The sequence below is a fragment of the Balearica regulorum genome, chromosome 8 (assembly GCF_011004875.1).
Source record: "Balearica regulorum gibbericeps isolate bBalReg1 chromosome 8, bBalReg1.pri, whole genome shotgun sequence".
Taxonomy (NCBI): domain Eukaryota; kingdom Metazoa; phylum Chordata; class Aves; order Gruiformes; family Gruidae; genus Balearica; species Balearica regulorum.
This window is the reverse complement of record NC_046191.1, coordinates 21,276,108-21,299,209: the sequence shown is the minus strand read 5'-3', so window position 1 is coordinate 21,299,209 and position 23,102 is coordinate 21,276,108. Positions and strand designations below refer to the sequence as shown.

Below are 23,102 nucleotides of genomic sequence, written 5' to 3'. Positions count from 1 at the left end.
TACCCGGTGGGAGACCGTGTCGGAGCTACTCCCCGCCCCCGCAGCTAGAAAAGCGGCGGCTGCTGCGGAGAGAAGCTTAAGTAGAGGAAGGGGGCGGGCCAGCCCGCCTGCGCTTTCTGGCTGCCCTTTTCTGCGGGAGCGGTGCCGAAGAAGGGAGAAGAGTGTGGGGCTGTGTGGAGTGACGGTGGTGTACAGCAGCTAGGGCTGTCTTAGAGAAGTTGTTGTAGCTTCAGAACGCTGTGGTTAAACTCTCGAAATGCAGATACTGTGAGCTTTTCAAAACTATATGCGCTTAATAGAATATCTGTAGCAGCTATGAAGCAAATTAATGTCAGGTGAAGCTTTTGAAGTGCTTTGTAGCTGTGGCCTTTCATGCAAGCACTTGTGAGTTGCTTTAGAGAGAACTCCTAAGCCTGTTTGCTTTAATAAGTAAAGGTAAGCTATGGCTTATTTTATTTAGAAGCCACACCAACCATGTTCCTCTTGTATCTTGTTTGCTTCTAAATGTTATGTGAGTGTTATTTTATTATTTTGTTTCTTCATTAATGTGTATAGGATGTGGCTGTATGGCAACTGTTAGAGTAAATGTGCTGATGCTATAGTTGGATTTACTTGTTGGGGTAGCAAACTATGTTGGGTTTAGATCAGCCTGAAACTTAAAAGTTTGCAAGATTGGGGTCTTAAGTGTTGTATGCAGAGCAACTGCCCAACAGAAAGTTAAATAATCAAAGTAAACAGCCAAACAGGGCAAAATCCTTGTCTCTTATTCATTCATACTGGGATATATGGAAAAGAGACAAACTTATCATATTCCTTTTTCAGATTGCTTCTAAGAGAAAGTGCCTCTTTGATAGGGAGTAAATGCATAACAAGCTTTAAAAATCATGCTGCAAATTTGTACCAACTTATGCTTTGAAGAAGAAGGTACCAAAAGTTGTATTTTGTTTGGTTTGGAGTTGTTTCCCTTTAACTACACCAGAAAGTAATTAAAATAATTACTTAATATGAAACTCTCTGAGGCTTGGGGAAGTAGGTTTGACAAAGGAAGCTGTAGGGTCAGTGCTTCATTACAACTTCATGCACTTCAGTTGAAGTGTAGGGTCGTATGGGTTAGCTTGGGAAGCAGCATAAAATGTGTGCCTGAAGTAAAGAAAGCTTATAAATGTTTCCTTTTTTTGTGTGTGTACTGTTTTTTCTTTCAGGCAAACTTCCTCTGATCCTGGGTATGATAAAGGTTAATACTTTTAGATGCAAGGCGAATAGAAGAGGTTACAATGTAATATAAGTTGTCTTACTATAAGTATAGAGCTAATGGCATTTTTACTCAGACTTGGTCACTTTAACAGAAGGACTGGCTGTAAGGTAAGTACTTACCCTTAAACTGCTATAAAAATTTGTTTTGAAACAGAAAAGCCTTGATGTTCTCTTTGAATATTTCCTGAGTAGAAAGACCAAGAGGCTGAGGTATGTATGTTTTGTCATCTTGTGGGTGTGTGTTTGTATTTTAAAAGTAGTAGCTTATTGTGAATATGAACACTACTTGTTTTGTGCCTTTGCTCAATCTAGCTATTGTGATAGCACCACACTTAAATGAGCAGAAGTTAACCCAAGCTCTTTTTCTGAACTTGGAGGGATGGTGACTCTTAGACACCGAGACTGTCTGCTTTTGCTTTGTAAGAGTGTATTTCTGAAGAAACATGGTGTAAATACCTTCTGTTAATACAGTTTATTCTCCTTTCAATGGCTTTTTCCTTTTCTGCTTGCCCTCTTGTCTGATGGTACTCAGGATAAAATTTCTGGCTATGGTAGTTTTTGTACAGTTGAATTGGCAATATGTTTGCCCTGCCCCTCCTCTCATGTCCTCTTCCTCTCTGAAACTAGTTTTAGATCTCATATTCTGTAGCTAATGATGTTCTGTTAAACAGCTGAAAGAAGATTATTTCTGTGTAGAAATCCTGAGTTTGTGTATGAACATTGTGCTCTTGAGGAATTAGGCTACCAGGGCTTTCTTAGCTGTTGATACCTGCAGGGACTGTTAAGAGTTTTTTCAGCACAGGAGAGAGTAACTTACTGCTCTCTATTTATCCAAATTCAGTTACTGTAAGATTGTGAGATGTAATCAGGAGCATAAATTCCCATGTATACTAAATATCATGAAAACATTCCTTCTAAAATTTGGTATGGTTGGTTCAGGCTTTTAAAGATTCTATTCCTAAAATTATAGCACTCATTTTTTTCCAACTATTTCTTACTCTTTCCTCCTACCTCCTTAGGAGGAGATGACCCCTGAATGAATGGGATGATGAATTGCAAATTTTCAGACAAGTGTAGCTGTATTGCGTTGAAACTTGACAGAAGCTGGTAGCTATTATTATGAGCAAACTCATATTTCTCTTTGCAATCTGCCTTACCAGGCAGAATCTCTTGAGGTTAAGCCACAGATAATACTTTGGTCTTTAACCATTAATGTTTGAGTTATTACAGAGGTGTCGTCTTGTCATGGTCCATCATAAATATGAAGAATACTAGATAGTACATCTCCATTCATATGAACTGAAACAGTTGTTTCTAGCTCACTTTTTCAGGAATATCTGTTGTAGGATTTTGGTGAGCTTTTTTTGGCTGCCTCTTATTTTAAATAACAGTTATCCCACTACTGTTGGGATAACTGGCCACACATGGAGTACCTTTGGGACCCCTGTTCTGATTTTTCTGCATGACTTACCTCTGAATTTCTGGTGGGTTGTATGCAATGTAAGTTCCCAAAAAAGAGTGCTCTAACAAAAAGCTCTATTTCTGTCTTGAGTTCTGACCTGCCCAGCAAATATATAAAATAACTTGGTAGTATGGCCGAAGGAATGCTTGACTGAAACTTGGTATTACTTTAGAAGTCAGCTGTTAGTATTGAGTAATCTCTATATGAAATGGAATTTTACAGTTATAATCAAGTTGCATATGAAATAAATATTAATTGACATTATGATTACTCAGCTTCCTTGGAAAAGCTTATACTTCTTTCTGAAGCATTTTGCCCAAGTTAGGAAAGGGTGAAGATGACTGTCACTCATCACTTTGGCTTTGTATTAGTTAGGACTGTATTATAAATGGCTTACAAGTACACAATTGTCTCCTTCCTTCCTCCCCAAGAGTGACATGATACTTGAAACACTGTTAGAATTACAGGTAATGATGAAGTTTCTTTGAACAAGCTTTCTTTTTTCCCAGGGGATATGAGTTATATATAATACTGAAGATTTAAGTAGGGAGGATAAGGGAGGGAGAGAGGGACTAACAAATTTGTAGTCATGCCTCAAACAAATGAGTATTGAAATATTTTTTTTTTTAATCCTAAATAAAGGTATGAAACATAGTGGTTTGAATAAGTGTCTTATATTGTAATAGTATGGTATATGCTAGTACCTAATCTGTAGAGAAAGGACTGCTGGATTTTATGCTGTCTTTGGTCGTATATAACATACTGAAAAGTCTGTGTATAGTACAAGACTAAAATCAACAATCAATGCTCTGTGATGGTGTTCTGACTATGGAGCTAGTATGCTCTGTAGCACATCTTTGTAACCTTGGCTTGCGGCATTTACTGATGCATGCTACCACATGGTGTAGACCCTTGATTAACACAAGCATTTCAGTGTAATGCATTTGTCTTGGAAAACAAGTTACTGGATAGTGCAGAAATCCTTAAACTTCCGTTGTTCTTCCAGGCTGTTCAAATGATAGTTAACAAAAACACTGGAGAATTGCCAGTTGAAAAATGTTGCAGGAATTAGATTTATATTTTTTAACATCATTATGCTTCAGTCCTGAAGTCAGCTATTCCTATTCTCCTTTAGTACAGGGAACTTGATTGCTAATGCATAGGCAACTCCAGTGAGGAGTTGTATTTCAAAGGGTCATAAGTAAGCCACTATGGCCAAATTTTCTTAATACAATTTTTAAGCAAAATCTGTCAGGAAGGACAAATCTACAATTTATAATAAGTTTTATAGTGGAAACAGAGTATTTTCAAATACTGTAGATAATAGCAGGCTGTTCCACAGTGCTCTCACCTCAAAACTTGAGTTAAAATAGATTCTTATTTTGAATCTAGCTTCAGTGGCAATACTTGGTGATTTAAGGTGTTGCCACTGTTATGTTGTTTTTATCTAGAAAAGACAATTTTACACAAATCTGCTGATTCATCTTTATTAGAATGCAAATTAACTGGGTTTTTTTTATTCATCCATGTTTCTGGGAGGAGTAGAATAATAGTGTGAGCAACAGTTCTTTAAGATATGATATCTTTGATCAGTCTCTCAGGTCCTTCTTGATACAGATGAAAAGCTGTTTTTATTTTATTCTTTAAAAAGCATTTTTTCATTTGTGATGAGGTTAAGCATCATTCACGTATCACAGTTCAGCTTTCCTGAATCTAACCTCTCTGTAACAAATCCTTTCAATGCCACTAATCCCAATGTTTTTTGTTTGGGGTTGTATTTATATAGGTAGTTGTGAGATTTAGTTGTCTTTGTTTTTCCTGCAAATGGGAATGTCAGAAAAAAGTCATACATTCTACAGTTTATTGTATGTTCACTTATTACAAACTTTGATTCCTGTACTTCTGTGTATGATTTGTTAAAACTTTAAAGCTAGATAGTTCTCAAATTCTAAATAACTGTTCTGTATTGTGGTATATATGACATGCTAAATATCTAAAAATGCAGTCATTGCTGACATCACCTGGAGGGAAATAACCCTATTGTGGCTGTAGAACTCTAATCAGAGAAAAGAAGAAACCATGTAATCCTACAGAAGAGGTGACTCTTATACAGGCGTGACTTGCTGCTTGCCAGTGGCTGCATCTGTTTGGTTGGGATTTTTTGTTTAGTAAAGCAGATGATCTGTTGTGCAAATGGTTGGCTGAGGATGGATATAACTTAATAACTGCTTATTGATCTTCAGCTTGAGTATAAAGATTCTCTTTCTTGTCCCTTCTCACAATTGCTTATTGCTGGTTCATTAGTTTAACCAAGTATCTTTGTTAGGTGTTTTTTAAATATTGTTCACTTTTGAACTCCTAATGATATGTGCTCAGCTTTCCGGACTAACTCCCTTTTCCTTCTTTTGGCCAGACTGTTGTATTCATGAAGGCATGACATACTGTTTTGTGCTCTTGTAACAGGTACTCTTTAAGAGCTAAGGGAAACTTCTTAACCTGCTTATACAGAGAAGTTATGGGCATTTCTTGGATTTCCCTTCTTCCTTCCTGTATATTTAAATTTTTATGTCCTTGTCTTTCCTGCTCATTGTGATTGGTATGAGACTTGTTTTGAACAGATCTTGGCTGAAGGGTGAGGATTTGTGTACATGTTGCAAAAGAGGGTAGGGAGGCACAGTGATATCCTAGCTGAATTAGGGGCAGTGGATGAGTGATTCTAAACTTCTATTTTTGGCTACTGCAAACTACAGTTTTAAGTATGAAGTTCTACTGTGTTAAAGGGTTTTACTATGGTATTTAACTTGAAGTCCAGAGTTCTTTAATCTGAAATTAAGGAATAATTTCTTAAAGCTCGACTTCTCTAGAATGTTGACCTATTGTACTGTTTTGTCTACAATAACACTTTAGGAGGTAGTTTCCTAAAACTACAAAATGAATCCTTAAGCATAGGATGATTGGTGTTAGAGTGCTTCCCATCTTCCCTCTGCCTTGTTTGCTGTGTAAGTGCACAACATAGAGTGTCACAATGTATTTCCAGATTAAAGGAGGAAAGGGACTTTTCAAGGCAACTGAATAAGTGTTGTTAGAGGAAGGCTAAATTTTAATATGGAGATTACTATCCTTTATAGGATCTAGCCCTCATCATTGAGCGTGGATAGAGAAGATTGCTCTTCTACACTTAACTGTGTTTTAAAAAATAAAAAATGTTTTTAAAAAATTGCTCTTTAGTACAGTACTTCTTTCAGATTTTGGCCTTTTTCATTCTTTTCATCTCTGCTTCTTCCTCTTTCTCTTCTGCCAGCTTTTAAGTGAGTTAAGTCTGCTAAAGAATATGTCCTGTTTCGTTTTAAATCCCTACCACATCCTCTGCTACTTAAACTATAATATTAACCTGCCCTTTTTCTTGTCTCTGTGGTACGCAGCCTTATCTTCTGCAGCAACTTGTTTTGAAGAATTTACTGGTACATAGAAAAGCTGCTTTAATGCCACTGTTGTACTGAACCTTAGGTTTTAGCCTCCTACTGGCTTCCTTAACTCATGAATAAAGTCATGTTGACGTAGATTTGTGAGAGCTTGGAGAAGTATTGGAACTAGAAAGAAAGGCTTACTTTAGCTAGAAGTTAAAGATATTATCATGATGTTATCTTGAATATTTGAGTGGAGGAGTTAAGTGTGGGTGTGGGGTTTTTTTGTTTGGTTGGTTTTTTTAGTTCCTGAAATATAACTGTTCAACCCCTTCTCCCCTCTGATTTTCTTCTATTTACTGGTGTAAAGTTGCCAAGGAGCTCTTATGTTGAAGTACAAAGCTAGCATTGCCCTGGATATTGTGGATTTTTAGCACTGAATGTATGAGAACCTTGGACAAGTTAATATTGATGACTCTTGGAGAGTGTGTAAGACTAACGACGTGCCTTGTCTTCATTTGACTGCTTTTCAGGTATTAGAGTTCAGTCTGAAATGGCTCCATGCTTTTCTTATCTTCATGTCCATGCATGCTGTTGGGGAACTTCATAACCTGATACTTCTTATCACTTAGTTGTCAAATGGGTATGGCACTTCCAGGAGGCAGACCTACTTGCCTGGTATATGTTCCACTAGAGCTGATAATCCACTTGTGCCTAAGGATTGAAAGAAAGTTTATCTCGGTTTTCTGGGCCTTTTGGACATGCAAATGCTTTTTCTTGTTGGCTAAGGCATTCCGTAAACAACAATACAACTGTAAACCTGCATACTGCTAAGTAACAAAACAATTACCATAGCTTTTTTGAAAACAGTATTGTGGCAGAGGAAAACATATGATGAATGCTGAGATTGGGGGTTTGTATATACTGTTTTAGACTCTTCAGTCCTACTATCCCATGTTTTTCATGCATACCGTTCCCTTACTGAGAATGTGACAACCAATTACATTCTGACAAATTGTCTGGAGGCCCAATATCCAAAAGGAAGAGTTCAAAGGAAAAGTCTTCTGCTTGTCTGCAACAAACACGTATATTTCTTTGTCTAAATCATTATACCAAATTATCACTTTTTTGCATGTACAAAATCTATTTCTGACACTTGGCTGATTTAGTTTCCCTGCAGAAAGAAGAACTTGTTACCTGGGAATTATTTGTCATATGTGAAGAAATAGACACGAGTTGTGGAAACAAAATGCAGTCTGTAATGATGCACAATTTGGAGATATGATTAATAAAAGAGTGGGCTTGATGCTAGCTGCGTTGTTCCTCAGTACTGTGGATGTGCATTGATGTTTTGCAAAACCAACACACCTTTATACATCAATGAAACATGTTTTCAGATCCATCTGTCCTGTGCAGATGTTTAAGGGACTTGGATTTTTTTTGAGAGAGAGAACGGGGGAGACATAAGCAAAAGAAATGTAAAAATTGATGTCAAAATGCACTGAGAGAAATAATCCACTCAGTGGACAGAGGGATCCATCTGCTATCTGTACTCTCAGTGGCCTGAAACATGATATCTGAATATTCTTGCAAAGTTTGGTGGTTTTCAGAAGAGCACATTATGTCTAGCTTCTGCAGCTAGGAATGGTGTCTTCTCATGCATGCTTTTGTTTTAAACATGTTTTTAGATTTTAGTATTCAGCTGACTCCTCTAAAGATGAGTGGTGACCTGTAATGTAAAGGTTTATTGTATTTAATTGCCTGTAACTCTTACTTTACATAGATGGAGCTGCCTGGCCTTGCTTTTGCTGTTTGGATACTCATTTGCTTCTATGCACCTGTGGATGGCTATCCAAGTGGAAAAGTAAGAGAAGCCTGCACTAGCATGATACCCTGTCACGGTAGCTCTCCACAACTGTCACCTGAGCACACTATTACAGTGAATGGGACTGAATTTAAACCAGGGGACAACATAGAAGGTATTGTGTCAGTTATAGCTGAAGGGTTTAAATTACTGTTTCTTTGTGGTGTACCATGTTTTTACTCAGTTAGCTATACTAGATCTATGTAAGCAGTTGAATCTTGTTCAGGTGATCCATTTAGCAGTCATTCAGTACTTGCAAAATGAGCTTCAGGTGTTCATTGTTGAAATATTTCAACTTCCTTTCTTTTTTCTTGCTTCAGTTCATCTGTCTGGACCAGATTTTGAAGGATTTTTCATACAAGCCCGGGATGCAGAAAACCTTGATAGCCCTGCTGTTGGTTCTTTCATGTTAGTTGACCAGAGACTTTCTCAGCTTCTGACATGTGGCCGTACCAAGGTATAGTCTAGTGTCTTAAAATGGGACATCAGGCACTGAAGTGTTTGTACTAGACTACGTCTGTAATAGGACACAGCTATGCTATGTAATCTTCTTTGAGTTCAGTAAGTCTCTTGGGAAATTGGTCCAACTTGCAGTATAGAGGCATGGCTCACTGCAACTCTGTCAGATTATTCTTATATGAGCCGTTTAAACTACCCTGATGATAAAAGGCTATTGACTGCTTCAGGAAGATGCAGCATTCATAAAGTAATTTCTACTTGTGCACAATGAATGTAGTGTAGTCCTTATTGTACGTAATATTAAAAAGAGGGAGGGCATGCTTTATTTGCTTGGAAAAGGAGAATTACCAATCATTTTCCATGCTTGCTAAGGACAGCGAAAATGTCTTACAGCAAGGAAAGTTTAGGGCAGTTAGTGTGGTAAACAAACACTAGAATAGGCTATTATCTTTGATGTTGCTCTGTTGGTTGCTGTTAATGGAGCCTTCTTAGTAACAGGTTAGATCACAATCTTCAATATCCGTTTTAGATAAATTGATTCTGCCTCATGTGCAAGAGATGTGAACTCTGACTAGTGTTTCAGCAACCTGCTTGATTTTCATGAACATGTACAGTGTCATCTGAGCTGGTGTGGACAAAGTTCTCAATCTGCCTATATGTATTTTTTTTTTTCTCTCCACTTCTACCACCTGCCCTACAGTGGCATTCAGTTAACCCATTCATCAGTGCTGTAAAGCCATGAGGCTGTCTGAGTTGTAACCTCCGTGTTCTGAGGACTTAACTGCAGTGCTTTGTCTTACCTGTTTATTTTGTGCAAATAACTGTCTGACCCCAAGAGTACTTTTAGGTTTTGTCCTCTGGAATACTAGTTCTGTTCTGTCTGCACAGTCGTTGCACTGTCCCTTTGTGCTCTTACTATCAAAAAACTGAGTGTTATCTAGCTGTCAAAAAAAAATAAATAATGGAATGTTGTCACACCATTACTGCATAAATGCTGCAGGGACTTCTGTCTCATCACTGGAGCCTTCTGGATTGAAAGACCTCTAGTTGTTCCTTTTTAGCCTTAAAGTTTGTTAGTATGTATAAGTTTCAGTGGTAGACTTGATCATGACTGACTAGGGAAAAGCCAGTTGCACTGGGTCTGTGCTGTGTAAGAGTGCGTCTGTTCAGGATTTAGCTGCAGCCTGTGATGACTGTGTTAGCTGAAATCTCCTTCGTGCATATCCACTGTGTAATGCTTTATATGTGTGTGTTTTCAGAATTCAGCTGTCAGTCACACAAGTAAAGCAAAGAAGAAATACATAAAAGTTTATTGGATTGCTCCTGGAGATGGACCAAAACATGTACAGTTTCTGTAAGTAAATCTATTATTAGTTCTAGTTGATTAAAACACAAATAAGGTAAACCTGTACCAGTCTGTGTTAAATATTGGCCAGCAACTGAAAAGTATCCTTCAACTAATGGCCTGAAAAGTCAACACCTCTTGCTTGCTGTAGACTCTACATTAATGCAGACACGTGTTCTTTAGGGAAAGCTTGGAGGTGCTTGTTTTGATTTTTGTAGGGAGAGTAGAAAGGAATTTGGAGACCAATTTCTATAGTATTTTTAGTTAACTGCTCACTTCTCATTCCTGTAATATACAATGTCAAGAATCTTTTTCTGTGCTTTGTACCTAACAAAACAGTATTTGTACTTTCCTGTTATATGTCTAGTTTTTTGGGAGCTAATGGATAAAAGCTATACAACTCTTCTCTGAGGTTATAATGCTCCACAGGCATGAGGGTTTATTCTATCCAACAGAGCATGCAGTAATATGTTTTAAAATTATTTTTCCACTGAGATTTCAGATATTTTTCTACTTTAATCCCTAAGATGGTTGAGGTCTGGGTAAGGATGGGGGTTTTACAAAGAAATTGTAAAAACTGTAGAAGCTTTTCCTTTTTTTTTAAGTAACAATCAGGTGTTGATGTATAAAGTAATGACTCTGTGTGTTGTGTGTTTTAAGAGCCACAGTTGTGAAGAAATACAAGACCTTCTGGGTGAAGATTCCTGGCCCCATTGTTTCTCAGCCTAATACACCATCCCCAACAACACCCTTGCATACAACACCAGAAGCTATATCAACTTCACACCTGGTTTCCTACTTATCAAAGCCCGTAAGTAATTATAAACCTACATAATGCTATCTTTAATGCTTGTGATCAATGGAATTTAATGAAATCACATTGATAATACAGCCTATAGATAGAAAGGGAGGGATGATGGATGAGGAACTTAAATATCAGAGACTAATAACATAGCTACCCTCTTGTGTTAGTTGACTCGCCTGATCTTTTGTGTGGGTTAAATGTTGTCATGCCACACGTGGGTCAGAAGGTTGATAGAACATTTGGAAATTAATGGTCAGAAAATATTACGCATACTTGGGAAGAGAGATGGGAAAAGACTTGTTCTGGTCTTGACTAATAACTTCCTATTTAGTAACTGCAGGCTCAGAAACTTCCTTCTAGGAGTTCATATGTGTTACTGACTTCCACTACTGATTCTTGAATTGATTGAGCGAGCATCACTATTTGATCCAGAATAAGTGTGACTTTAAATCCATGTATATTCTCTGTCAAATTCCTACTTCAAAAGGAAATGGGTAGCTGGTCTTCCCTTCTTTTCTCCCTCATCCTACAGCTGATATTACCTTTCTAAAAATTAAACCAAAGAAATTTTCTGTGAAGTTTATACTTTCTTTTCAAAGTTATTCTATTATAATATTTTTAAAATGAAAATTCAATTTGAGTAAAAGTATAGCTTGGAACTCACCATCATTTTATCTACTAGTCTGAGAGTAATTGTAGGGATGGGTTAAGAGATTGGTATGTAGACATAGATGGCATTTCTTTGCTGTTCCTTGTATGCTTTCTTCTACAAAGGGAGGAAGAAGAGGGAAGCTCTCATTGCTTATGACTTGTTTGCTTATTTGTCTAGTTTAATGCATCAGGTTGTGGAAGTATGAAGTTCTGCGTTAGGAACCCTTCAAACTGTGATCCTGAAAGTGCTTCCTGTTTTTTTCTATCCTTTCAACATGAGAAGAGTTCAGTATTTATTGAAATGAGTGGTCCAAGTGAAGGATATTTAGCATTTGCATTGTCCCATGACCAGTGGATGGTGAGTGTTCTGTCCTACTTCTTTAGTTGCTTTTGTGATCTTAGTAAAGTTGGAATGGTACTCTAGCAAAACATGCATATGGAAAACTGAAATGCTGCTAGATGTTATGCAAAGTAACTTCTCTCCCATAGTGCTGATGCGCAGGTTGCCTTTAGGTGGATATTCAGTTTTCGCTACAGACTATTTGCAGTAGAATTTCCTTGTGGATATCTGTCTTAGCAGAATCCAACCTGTCTGATTGCACAGTAGCTGATTGCAATTCGTGGTTAGAGGAATCTTTCTTTTTTTACTTAGTTAAAACCCCTCACCTGTCGGAAGCTGAGTTGCTATGCTTTCTGAAAACTATTTGCATTTATCACTGTTTGTACAGGAGTGATTCCATTCAATCTTAAAAAGTATTTAGAGATCCTTTTTTCTAATTGGTGTTAAAATGAAGGGACAGTGCTGTTGACAAATGCATAATCCATAAACTGTTGCACAAAAGAGATGCTGTTTATATTCATGTCCTTAGTGCAAGAACACTTGGTTCTTAACAATACTGTCTTTACACCTGTGAGGAAAAGCAACTTTTTCCTAAAGAGGGCTTAGAAATATTATCAACATCCATCTCTGTCTTGTCTGGTTAATTTAGTAAATTCTAAATAATTACAGAAACTTCTGATATTATGGTTGTTACCTTGGGAGGGAGGAAGTGTAAATCATAATGTGTCTGACTGTCATCTGTTTGACTTCATGTGGTTCCTCTGTAATACTGAAGTGTTTGAAAGCTGAGAAATAATCACTTGACAGCTAGAGAAATCTGTCTCAGGTCTTGTTGCATATATTAAAACAAAGAGCTTTTGGAGACTGCCAGTAGTGGGTTTTATTGGGCTATAAATACCTTTCTCTTTTAAACTCTCCAGGGTGGTGATGATGCATATCTGTGCATTAATGAGGACCACAGTGTTCACGTAAGCACCGCCTATCTGAAGGGGCGAAGTCCTCCTGTTTTGGATTCAGAGGTACATTTGAAAACAACTAAGACGCTTCCACAAATGTAGGTTTGAAGTAATGAATGGTATGCTGCTGCTTTGTGCTTTTCTTTAGCACAGCAGCTGTAAAGAGTAAGGTGGATCCTTAATTCTTTAAGGTGAGATTGGTTGGGCTCTTACTTCCTAGTAAATGTTACTTTTGGCAGTCTAAACTTAATTTTTAAAAGTTGGTCATGTGGTGGGAGCTTACTCTGTTGAGGAACTTTGTGCCTATTATTACTCTGTCCCTTTGCTAGGGCTGCAGTTGCAATTGATATATCTTGGGCTAAAGGTTGGAAGGAGAGATTGTTGTTGTGAGCTGGAAAAATTGTTGTGAGCTGGAAAAATAAGTCCAACCCTTATGTTGCTGTATTGACTGACATACCTTCTAAGGCTTTCACACATGCATGCATCCCCAATCATTGCCATTCTTTCTTTGTTCACCAATGACACTCTTGTCTTTTGCAGGGTTACTCTTAAGCCAATTGCTTGGCCAGTCTGAAAAGACTGGGTATTGAATGTCTCCTGTTTCACAGAATTCCCTTGAAGATGTGTCATGGAGGCTTGTGGATGGTGTTCTTCAGTGTTCTTTCAGGAGGAGTATTCGTCTTCCTGCCTATAAAGGGAGGTTTAATCTGGATGCTAGTTACTACATCTTTCTGGCAGATGGGGAAACAAGTGAAGGTAAACTTGACTAGCATGCAGTTGCTTTTCTTTGAACAGTTCTAAATGAGTTAGTAGCCCTTATGGAAGATGTGGCTTAGCTGAGAATTAGTATCTGATCTAAGTTTTCCAAGTTTGAGACACTTAGTCCAGTCATCTTTGCCTCCTTGGATTGTGGGTTTGCTTTTGGCAGTTTTACTAAACTTACTCGTATATGTCTGTTGTATGCCCACTTGATGCTAGGAGCTGTCAGCTTCTTGAGAGCTGGTCACATCTTTTTAAAATGGAGACTAGTATCGAGGGGAATTATTCTTTGTGCCTTGTGTGTGTAGTGGAGAAAGCCATTTTCTGTAGAGGGGTGAGTTGGTTCTTGTATATTAAGTATGCAAGACAGCATAGATGATAATTACCATATTGTGTGTGAGAAATTTAGTATAATTATGCTCAGTAGTTACAATAGGGCTTGCATCCGTAAATAAGGAGTGGGCATGCTTACAAGTGCAGTGGCTTTCCTCAGCCATAAACAAACTGCCTTATGTCACTGCTTAGGTGGATTAATACACAAACATAGTCGTCAGCCTCTGATCACCAATGGAATATACAATGTCACAGGCCTTCCTCAGGATATTGGAGGTTCCCGGTCCCCAAGACTTATCAAGGCTCATGGTAAGCTGCAATTTCTAGTTTTGTCTTCCAGGTCTAGACTTGCTGAGACGGGAGAGTTAAGTTTTCCTCATTATTGCAGAGTAGGTATTTCCTCTTGTCTTTCTGGCACACGTGGTATATATGCTGTTGGCTAGCAAGATCTGAGACTGTGAAGACAGAGTAAAGCTATTAATAATTTTTCATTTCAAGAACAGCATTAGAAGATTCTTTTTGCCCAGGACAATGAACCTGCATTTGCCTTTTCTCTTAAATTTATAATTAGGACTTGTTTTTGTTTACCTCTTTCTCTCTGGTTTAATTTGTTCTAGTTGCATTATTGGTTTACTTCTATTTAAAATGAGAAACCCTTCAACTGGCAGTACAGAGCCATTAAAGTTAATGAGAAATTTTTCCTCTCACAGTACTGGACTTTAGGGCAGGCCCATGAGAGAACTATCACTCATTCTTTGTCAAATAAATTGTAAGAAATGTCACCTTTCATCTGCTGATGCCTAAGTTGGTGACAGAACATCATTTCTCTCCAGTGTGTACTGACTGTACTGGTGCGTATGAAATACATAGCAGCCAGAGCTGCTCTGTCGTGCTGTGTGGGCATAGTATGATTACCTTTTATCTGGATGTTTCTGCCCTCTAGCAAGATAAATGCTATAAAGTTGTAGTCTGAACCAGGTGATTAAAACTTATCAGTGGTAAATTCTGACCATATGTGTACAGACCAAACTATTACATAGTCTTTGAAGTTGTGTTCATATGCAGCTGGATTACTCATGTTTTTACCTTGTATTATTTTTCAATTTTCAGGAGCATTAATGTTTGTTGCTTGGATTACCACAGTTAGTATTGGTGTTATTGTTGCACGATTCTTCAAACCTGTCTGGTCGCATTCGTTCCTGTTTGGAAAGGAAATGTGGTTTCAGGTGGGCAAAATCTCCCTGTGCCGCCAACTGTATTTTCTAGCTTCATTGTAAGCAGAATTGTAAACCTACTAAATCCAAGAAATAGGATATTAAACTTTTGGTGCGACTTTCACCTTTCTGTAATATTATAAAATGAAACAATTACAAATCAGAAGTTTGCCTACTTACTAGTTAAAGCCAAGTCTAAAGAGGACACTAAGAACATCTTTAACTGTAGATCTGTTAAATGTATTTTAATAGAGGGTTAAGAAAGCTGTAGAGTTTCTAAAAGCAAAACTTAACTTTTCTAGGTGCATCGTATGCTTATGTTGACCACAGTCATGCTCACGAGCATTTCTTTTTTGTTGCCTTTTATATACCGAGGAGGTTGGAGCCCAGTAAGTGTGTGCTTTTGTTTTGTTTGTTAACCCAAGTGTAAAGATTGGACCAAATGAATGGGAAAGAGGTCTACTATGATGTTAAAACTATTGCTGAGTAAATTGCTGCAAAAGCTGTCCTTAAGTAGGCTGATTTCAAATCCTAGCAGCACAGAAGAATGTTGCCTCCTTTAACTAAAATTGAAAAAATTCTGTACTTTCCTTCCTTCTTTCTCCCAAGTAATGTCCTTGCTCACAGTTTCTTTATGTACTAAATCAGCCTTCGTCCCATTTCCTCAGAGAACTTGAATTTGGGAGGCAAGTGAGGATGGGATGGCTAACTTAAGGTGGTAGACCTGCTGTAAATAAGTGTTGTTATGAACTTGGACTTGAGTAACTGTATCCAGTAATTAAGCTTAGACTGGAACATTAGATAGATTGTACACCTCTGCTGCCACCTGTGTAATATTTGGTGCAATGTGATATCAAAAATTGAAAAATGTAGAGAGTATCTGAATTGAAGGTGGGAGAACGTGGTCACAGCTAGGAGCTAGGGAAATTGAATAAAATGTTTAAGGGCTAAGATTAGGACAGATAGGGTGAGAGGGGAGACCAGTGCTGGGGGGAGTTATGAAATTGGCCTCTCCTCAAGACACAGGATTGAGGATGAAGAGCTTGGAGCATAGCTTCTACAGTTGTGTTACTCTCTGCTCTTCAGCTAGTAGAATTTCTCAATACAGCAAAAAGGTGGGACAAATCCTAGGCAGACTTACCAGTGTCTAATACTGCTAAGGAGAACAATCTCCATCAGGCTGCTGGGCAGCTTATTGCATCCTGTTGCCCCTACCAGTCTAAACGCAGTGCTGTTTCACCCTTATAACTTACTAATACAAGCATAAATAAAATCATCAACTTTTTTGTATTTTTTCTGTATCTTCATATAGATACGATATTAAAGAAATATGTCCTGTGTTTAGCAAGCAGGTTTTCATCCCTATCTCGGCTGTACTGTGATGGCTCTGACAATCTTTCAACCACTTATGGCAGGTTTCAGACCATCTCGTCATGCGCCAAGGTACTCACAACTAACTCATTAAGTTACAGCCACAGGAATTAAATATGCCTGTTTCTTTAAAGAGAATCTTTTTACATTGAAAAGATATCTTTAAAGTAAGTAACAATGTTTTTTGATTTCCCCCTCCCCCCCCAAACTGTGTTATGAATAAAATGCTTTTCATTGTTTTGTAGGAGGCAATTATTTAACTGGATTCACTGGAGTACTGGTACAACAGCTAGAATACTAGCTGGTGAGTAGGAGTAATAGTTGTAACTCCTTAAGTGATTTAAAGGAACTTGGGTCGTTGTCTGGGCTATTACTCATCTAAAACATGTATGGACATCTATCCAGTTCAGGCATCTGTGAAGATTTATTTTCTTGCTGGCCATCTTCTGTGTGAGTTTTAAGTGGCTATCAGGTACAGCTTTAGGGAGCAAAAATGACTATGTAAGACCAAAAAGCTTACAGATATCTTTCAGATTTGTCTGTAATGAGGACTTGTTCTTACCTTAAATAATTTCTTTTTGTCTTGGAAGACGGAGGATAGTGTTCTTATAGTAACATAGTTCAATGTTATTTCATGGGAGAGGAGAAACTCACAGAACCAGAAGCTGGGCGTAATGCTATTAAAAGTGACAAATTTCTACAGGCAGCTTGACTACAAATGTTGTGGTGGCTGTGAGAGTCACAAATGCTAGTGTTTGTGTGACTGGGATGTGATGGGGCACTGAGCAGGATGAAAACTATCTTGGCCTTCTCCTTTGCTCCTCTCCTTCCCCCTCACACTACCAAAAAACCCCAAAACTTTTACCTGCATGGACTCCGTTAACCTCATCCTCTAAGCAGCTGTAGGCAGTTCATGGGAAGTCTGTTCCCAAAGGTATTGAGAGCATTTTTTAGTTACCCTGACGCAGCACTCTTACTGTCTCTTTATCTTGTTATTACTGTGTAGTGGTGACTATGTTCTTGGGAATGGATCTACCCGCACTTGACCTACCTGACCCATGGGACACCTATACAATGATTGGTTTTGTAGCCTGGCATGTTGGTATTGAAGTTCTTCTAGAAATACACAGCTACTGTCTCATACGTAAAGGTACAAACCCAACAAAACTCCTGTGGTTACCTTGCTTGCTGTAGCAGTGAATTGAATTTCAGGAGGTGTCTTTGGCCTCTAACTTGGAAGCTGAAAGGGAATAACTCTAGAGTAATAGTGTCATGTCTTCTGTACAAACTAATATGGGAGTAAACCAGTTTTCAAGACCAAAGTGTTCTAGAAAAATTGGTTTTGTGCCATTTTAAATAGTGGCCTCTTGGTTCTCAAACCACAGTTCATAAGGGCAGACTGAAATGAGTAAGCATTTTCCAAGAATATATCACTCTTTGCTTTGATTTTGATCCTAGGTCGACAAGTAAAGTCCAGATTAATTCATGCAGATTAGTCTACATTTTATTGTGACAAATTGCTGGTATGAATGGCTGTTGTTGCATGAGCAAAATGATCAGAAACTTGAGCACAAATACTTGCATTTTTGAGTGAATGGGGGAATGAAGGTGAAATCCTGACTCTAATGTGTCTAGTGAAGAGACTGGTAGTAAATTAATTGGAAATTCTTAGCTTCCTTGGCAAACGTTGCTGAGAGAAGATGACTGTGCACATGCAAATGACCTGTATCTAAGGCAGAGATGAGACATCTGCAGAATTGAGGAAGCATGCTTAGTTAAGAGGCTGTGTAAGGTGGCATGTGGAGAAGGAGTGATTATAAAAGATGTGAATTTAAATTTAACTGCAGTAATTACTTCCTAGAAAGAGAGAAATTAACCTGAAATGTTTGAACCACAAATGTTCTCATGTTGGCTAATGGAAATCTAGTTATCTTAAAACAAAAAGGAAAAGGGTTTAGATCAAACAAATGTTTTCTTTAGCTCAAAAATCAATATTTTGATGATTCACTCTAGCAAGAGAGACAAAATGTTTTGCCACTTCAATGTCCAGAAGTTACTTGTAGGTCAGCTCCAGAATAATTTTTCACTTGTGCTGTGAGCATAATAGTACAGGTCATGAAATGTCAAATAAGCACTTGCAAGTCTCTTCAAATTTGATGCTGTGTAAGACTTAGTTGCAGGATCAGGACTTCTGCAGTATAAAAATGAAAAACTCCCTTTTAAGAGCAGATTTAACTTTTTTTTTTCTTCCTGCTAACAGTTGAAGTGATAGAAGATGACAGAGTACAGATACTGCAGTCACTCAGCTCTGCAGAAGCAGAGGTAAGTCACAATTTTGTCAATAACTACTATAAGATGGGATGATTCTTTCTTTAAACCAAGAAAAAAACCCTGACATTTCAATGGCTTTTGTTCCCCTTCTCTTGCAGGGTCGTCTGTTTAATCAGATTGTGTTAACCATCTATGTCTGTGGCAATATAGTATTCCTCATTGCCTTCCTGGCAGCAATCAACCAAATATGAAATAAGTAATTGAGAATTTTGTGATGAAATATTGTGCAGTTGAAAAACCTGCAAGGAATGTTTTTTATTACAACTTTCCCTCAACACCTCCCTGAAGATGTAATTGAAGAATAATAGCACATACGTGTCATGCTCGCTGTTAGAGAGAACTTGAATTCAGATCTATAGAAGGATGCTGCAGCCCTGCAAAAGCTGTCTTCTAATGGGACTTCTAATGGGAGTCCTTGCCTGAGTAAGGAATGAAGTCTCTTATTTTTTAACTGCAGTAATTACCTTGATTGAAGCTTATAGGTTAAGAAGACTGAGAAGACATGCTGTAAATGCTGTTTTGTCAGTTCCCTAAACCTCTTGTGAATATTATTGGGAAAACTGGAAAGATTGATCCAGAATCTATCATATCTGTTCACTTTACTGCATTCTAATGGTGTGTGATGTGACAACTTCTTGCTCATGATTTTGTGCATTAAAAAAAAAAAACAAACCCAAAACTTTAGTGAAAAACCATCACAAATGCAGATTGATGCATGAGCTAAGTGCTGTTGTCTATCTTTGCAGTTAAATGCAAAAAAAAATTATCTCTGCTCTAAGAGCAATACGTTTACACAAGCATATGAGTTTGGGAACTTCAGTCCTTTACTAAAACCATCATTTGCCTCACTTAAAGTACTGTTCTGTTCCTTCCCCCTCAGTGCTTCTAAACCATAAAGAAAACATGTTTGCAACTTAAGTGTATTAAAACCAGTTGTACTTTACTCAGAACTCGGTCAGGAGGAACCTATCTGTGTGTATGGATTTCTGTGTTTTGCTATCTTTGGTTGTGGTTTCTGCATGACTTTTCTGTGTGAATAAGATGGATTTATGCCACTTGATGCTTAAATGGAAGTGAAAATATTTCCTCAGGAATGTTGCAGTTGTATTTGCACTATTGAGTGAAATGTAGATTAGGAGTTTGACTTCAGGAAAAGCAGCTTCTGTTAATGTGAAGAGTCCTTTCAGCTGGCATATCTAGGAGACAGAACTGTCATTATAACAGCATGGGAGGGCATTTTTTTGGTCAACAATAGATTTATTTAAATATATGAACTAGATAGACAGGGAATGGAAAGAGACTATTGTTTAACTGGTTTGGTTCATGGTTTGCTTAAGTACAGTGCTTTGCATTTGTTTTTTGCAGGTCTGAATAGTTGGCTTCCACACTTCATTTTTGATACTGGAAAGTATCGATTTTTATATATAGTGCTTCAAAATGTCTTCAGCCTAGGGCTACTAAGCTAGCTGGTAGTAAAAATGTTGGGAGTATTAGGTAGAATAATAATAGTGGGGCCTGGCTTGGTATAGACTATTACAGCAACATCTCTCTACAACCTGATGGCCACCTCTAAAATACTTGTACATGTGGGTCAGGCAGTGGTTCTCTCCATTTACTGAAGCTGTCTATGTCTGCCTCTTCCTCCATCTCCACAAATCCACAGTGCAGCCTGTTGCAAGGACAAGTCAGTCAGAAAGCTACAAGTTTGTGTATAGTCAGTGATCTTTTTGGCTGGTCAAGTAACTGGTTTAACCATAAGGGTATTTATAGAGCTGGGATTAATCCATTTGCCAGCAGTAGCAGCAGACTGCAAGTGAGCATAAGTGGAATCGTTCCCCTTCCTCTTGGAAGTTCGAAAAGCCACGTGCAGATTGGGAAAGGGGGACTGTGAAGAAATATGGCAAAACCTAGGCTGAAGGGCAAGAAGTGTATGGCTAATTGTGTGGGTTTGGGTTTTTAAGAGAACTGTTATCTCAAAAGCCTGGGGATCACAGGCCCATCTAGTGCTAAAGTTTTGGGGGACTCTGTGTACCATGAGTTTATAGAAGAAAATCTCCTCAACCTAGGCACAACTGATGGCTTTTAAATTAAAGTCAATGCCAGATTCTTCCTGTAATACAATAGCTGTACTGTGTGTTGTTTCGTTTGCATGTGACAATGAACACAGGGTTTTTAAAACATGAATGTAAATATCTTGATAAAAGTTTTTCTCTTTTACTAAGATGAAAACACTATCAAATAGAAACTAGAAAATAATAGTCTTGCCTAGCAGCAAAATGGATTGTTTTCTTTGTACATGTTGTTTTATAAATTAAAACTATCTAAATGCTTTCTGGAGAAACTCCTTTTGAAATTGAATGTTAGAATAGTTTATCTCTGTAATGCAGTTTCTTTTCCTCAAAAAGAAAAAATCCTTGTTTCACATCTAATACAGCTTTAAAGTTGGCAAAATTGTCAGTTGCTCCTTGGATAACTTGTTCCTTCCCAGTGTTAGCAATATTGCTTAGTTTCTTATGTGAGGCCTTATGTGGAGTATTGTAACTTATATAACAGAAAGACTTGTTAATTTTGTGCAATGTTTGTTCACACAACCACCCCTGCCCCCCTTCCTACATGACTAGTAAGAGGAAGCAATGTGTCACTATTCTAGTGCTTCTAAAATTTCTGGCATACTCCTTTGAAAGAAAAGAAGAAAAAAGTCTATGGAAGTGTTTGATATCAGCAGGAAAATAGGTGACAGGCAGTTTGGTTCTAGAGAAAATGGTGGGTGCTGTATATAAATTTATTGTTTTCCCTTGAATGATAAAATATTGTATAGAAGAATATTCCCATTACTTTGCTTCATAAAGGAATCCCACTGAAGTCGAGAAAACTTCTTCACAAGAAGAGATCAAGAAGATTTTGCTGTTCTTGTTTACTCTCAAATTAAACTTGTGATGACAAATCAACATTAGCATATTTTTTTTGCCTGGTTCTGGACAGACAAACACTCCCAGTCAAGTAGAAACTTGTGATCAGTCTCACAAGTAGTTTACTGTTTTGATTGAGTTGTTAGCCAGTATTCAGAGGCTGCACCTATCTGCTGTTGACTTAACTACATGTGATGTTTCTTGTGTATGCGTTGAACGAAAACTAACTGACGCGAATAGCTCAAATGCAAGGGAATTCACTGCTACTTTGCTTTACTTGAAATAATTTTTTTTGTTAGCTAACATGCAGGCTGCAGAATTCACTAAGAAAAGGTGTGCTTTGTTTCTCTTCCTTACACTGAATGCTACATTGTTTTCTGTTTTGTCAAAATTCACAAGATGAGGGGACTTCAGTGTAATAACATTCATGTTTTTCCTTTACCCAGGATTGAGAAGGCTAGAGAGAGATCGCCTGCCTTTTGTTTCCATCACAGTTTGTAACACTATGTGGTGCTCTTGTTCAAATAACAGCATTTTTATTTTGCTTGTTTTCATCAATCTCTCAGCGGTTGAGACATGTAAAGGATGTTCAAATCAGGAAGTATTCCTAGATGGACTAATCTGAAAAATTCTCAAGCTTTATTAAGAACCTTGATCTTAAATTCAAGCCAGTTCATACAGATAGACATTATGAAATGGGTGTTTACTTGATGTTTATGCTTAAGCTTTTGTTTGAACAGTTATGGCTTATTTTCTTTTGTCATGTGTGTAAACTGTTCTCTATGTGGGTACATCCCTTTCCAAACAACTTAAGATGAATGACAATCATTGAGGCAAAAACTGCAGTCTTCTGCTTTTCAATACAGAAGTTGGTATCTCTGTGATTTGAGACTTTCAGTGCAGCCTGAAGCAAGAAAGACTCAAGAGAGTAGAAGGACAGTTAAGAGGGATGATCTTCTAGTAATTGTGAAAAATTCTTTGCTCACATTGGTCTGATCCTAACTTCTCTAAGGGGGGGTGGTGGGGTGGCGTGGGGTGTGTGAATGGAGAAGCCGTTGCATTCACTTACCTGGTGGAGTGGCACAGCAGAATTGGCACAGGACAAATGCTTCAGAACATGCTTGGTACCATCTGTTTTAGCTCATACATGAGCTAATTCAACTGCTGTATAGCTTCTGCTGGTCTTCCTTGCACTGTGCAAAAGTGACTTTACATATTGCAAACCACAAGAGCTGAACATCTGCATCACGCTGAACGGGGTATCTATGATAGTCATTCTGGACAAATGATACTGCACTAAGGAGGACTCCAGCTTTGGCTTTGAGAGATTTTTGTATTGCTGGACCTTGGAAATGATTCAGCTTTGAATTGGAATTTTGAATGGCATCCGTACTGATGTGAAAAAGATGATTTGCTGCCTTGTAATTCTGTTCTTGATATGGGATGTGGAAAAGCTCTGGGGCTGCAGCACGCGGACAATGAACATCCCAGCTTCCCAGAAGCACACAACTCTTGAACGCTCCATTTTGTGTCTTTTCCTCCAAGTTAATGATCTGATATCCATGCTGCTACATAGCTAGTGTATTAGTGTGGGATAGTTCAGATTCATCTGGCACAAACTGAATAGTTACAATGTATGCAACAT

The 23,102-nt window shown here is 37.9% G+C and overlaps 1 protein-coding gene across 5 annotated transcripts; it reads left to right on the top strand.

The window, feature by feature from the left end:
• The first annotated feature begins 41 nt into the window (after window positions 1–41).
• FRRS1 (ferric chelate reductase 1) lies at window positions 42–21,496 on the top strand. Of its 5 annotated transcripts, none has more exons than XM_075760007.1 (17): window positions 42–435; window positions 1,203–1,362; window positions 7,904–8,099; window positions 8,305–8,441; window positions 9,703–9,797; window positions 10,449–10,599; window positions 11,423–11,602; window positions 12,505–12,603; window positions 13,149–13,296; window positions 13,825–13,941; window positions 14,743–14,858; window positions 15,149–15,235; window positions 16,192–16,289; window positions 16,463–16,521; window positions 17,224–17,367; window positions 18,478–18,539; window positions 18,647–21,496. In XM_075760007.1, exons 2-17 carry the CDS (start codon window positions 1,312–1,314, stop codon window positions 18,737–18,739), a joined length of 1,833 nt encoding a protein of 610 aa, XP_075616122.1. In that variant the 5' UTR covers window positions 42–435; window positions 1,203–1,311; the 3' UTR covers window positions 18,740–21,496. The 5 variants fall into 5 exon arrangements, with proteins under 5 accessions (XP_075616122.1, XP_075616124.1, XP_075616123.1 ...); XM_075760008.1 differs by having other exon boundaries at window positions 97–435; window positions 1,203–1,223; XM_075760009.1 differs by lacking the exon at window positions 1,203–1,362 and having other exon boundaries at window positions 89–435.
• Window positions 21,497–23,102: the final 1,606 nt, after the last annotated feature.

Coding starts and splice junctions, on each gene's coding strand:
- FRRS1 (XM_075760007.1), top strand. CDS start 1,312: ATGGCATTTTTACTCAGACTTGGTCACTTTAACAGAAGGACTGGCTGT. Junction 16,522..17,223: donor AACAGCTAGAATACTAGCTG/GTGAGTAGGAGT, acceptor ATTACTGTGTAG/TGGTGACTATGTTCTTGGGA. Junction 18,540..18,646: donor TCAGCTCTGCAGAAGCAGAG/GTAAGTCACAAT, acceptor CTTCTCTTGCAG/GGTCGTCTGTTTAATCAGAT.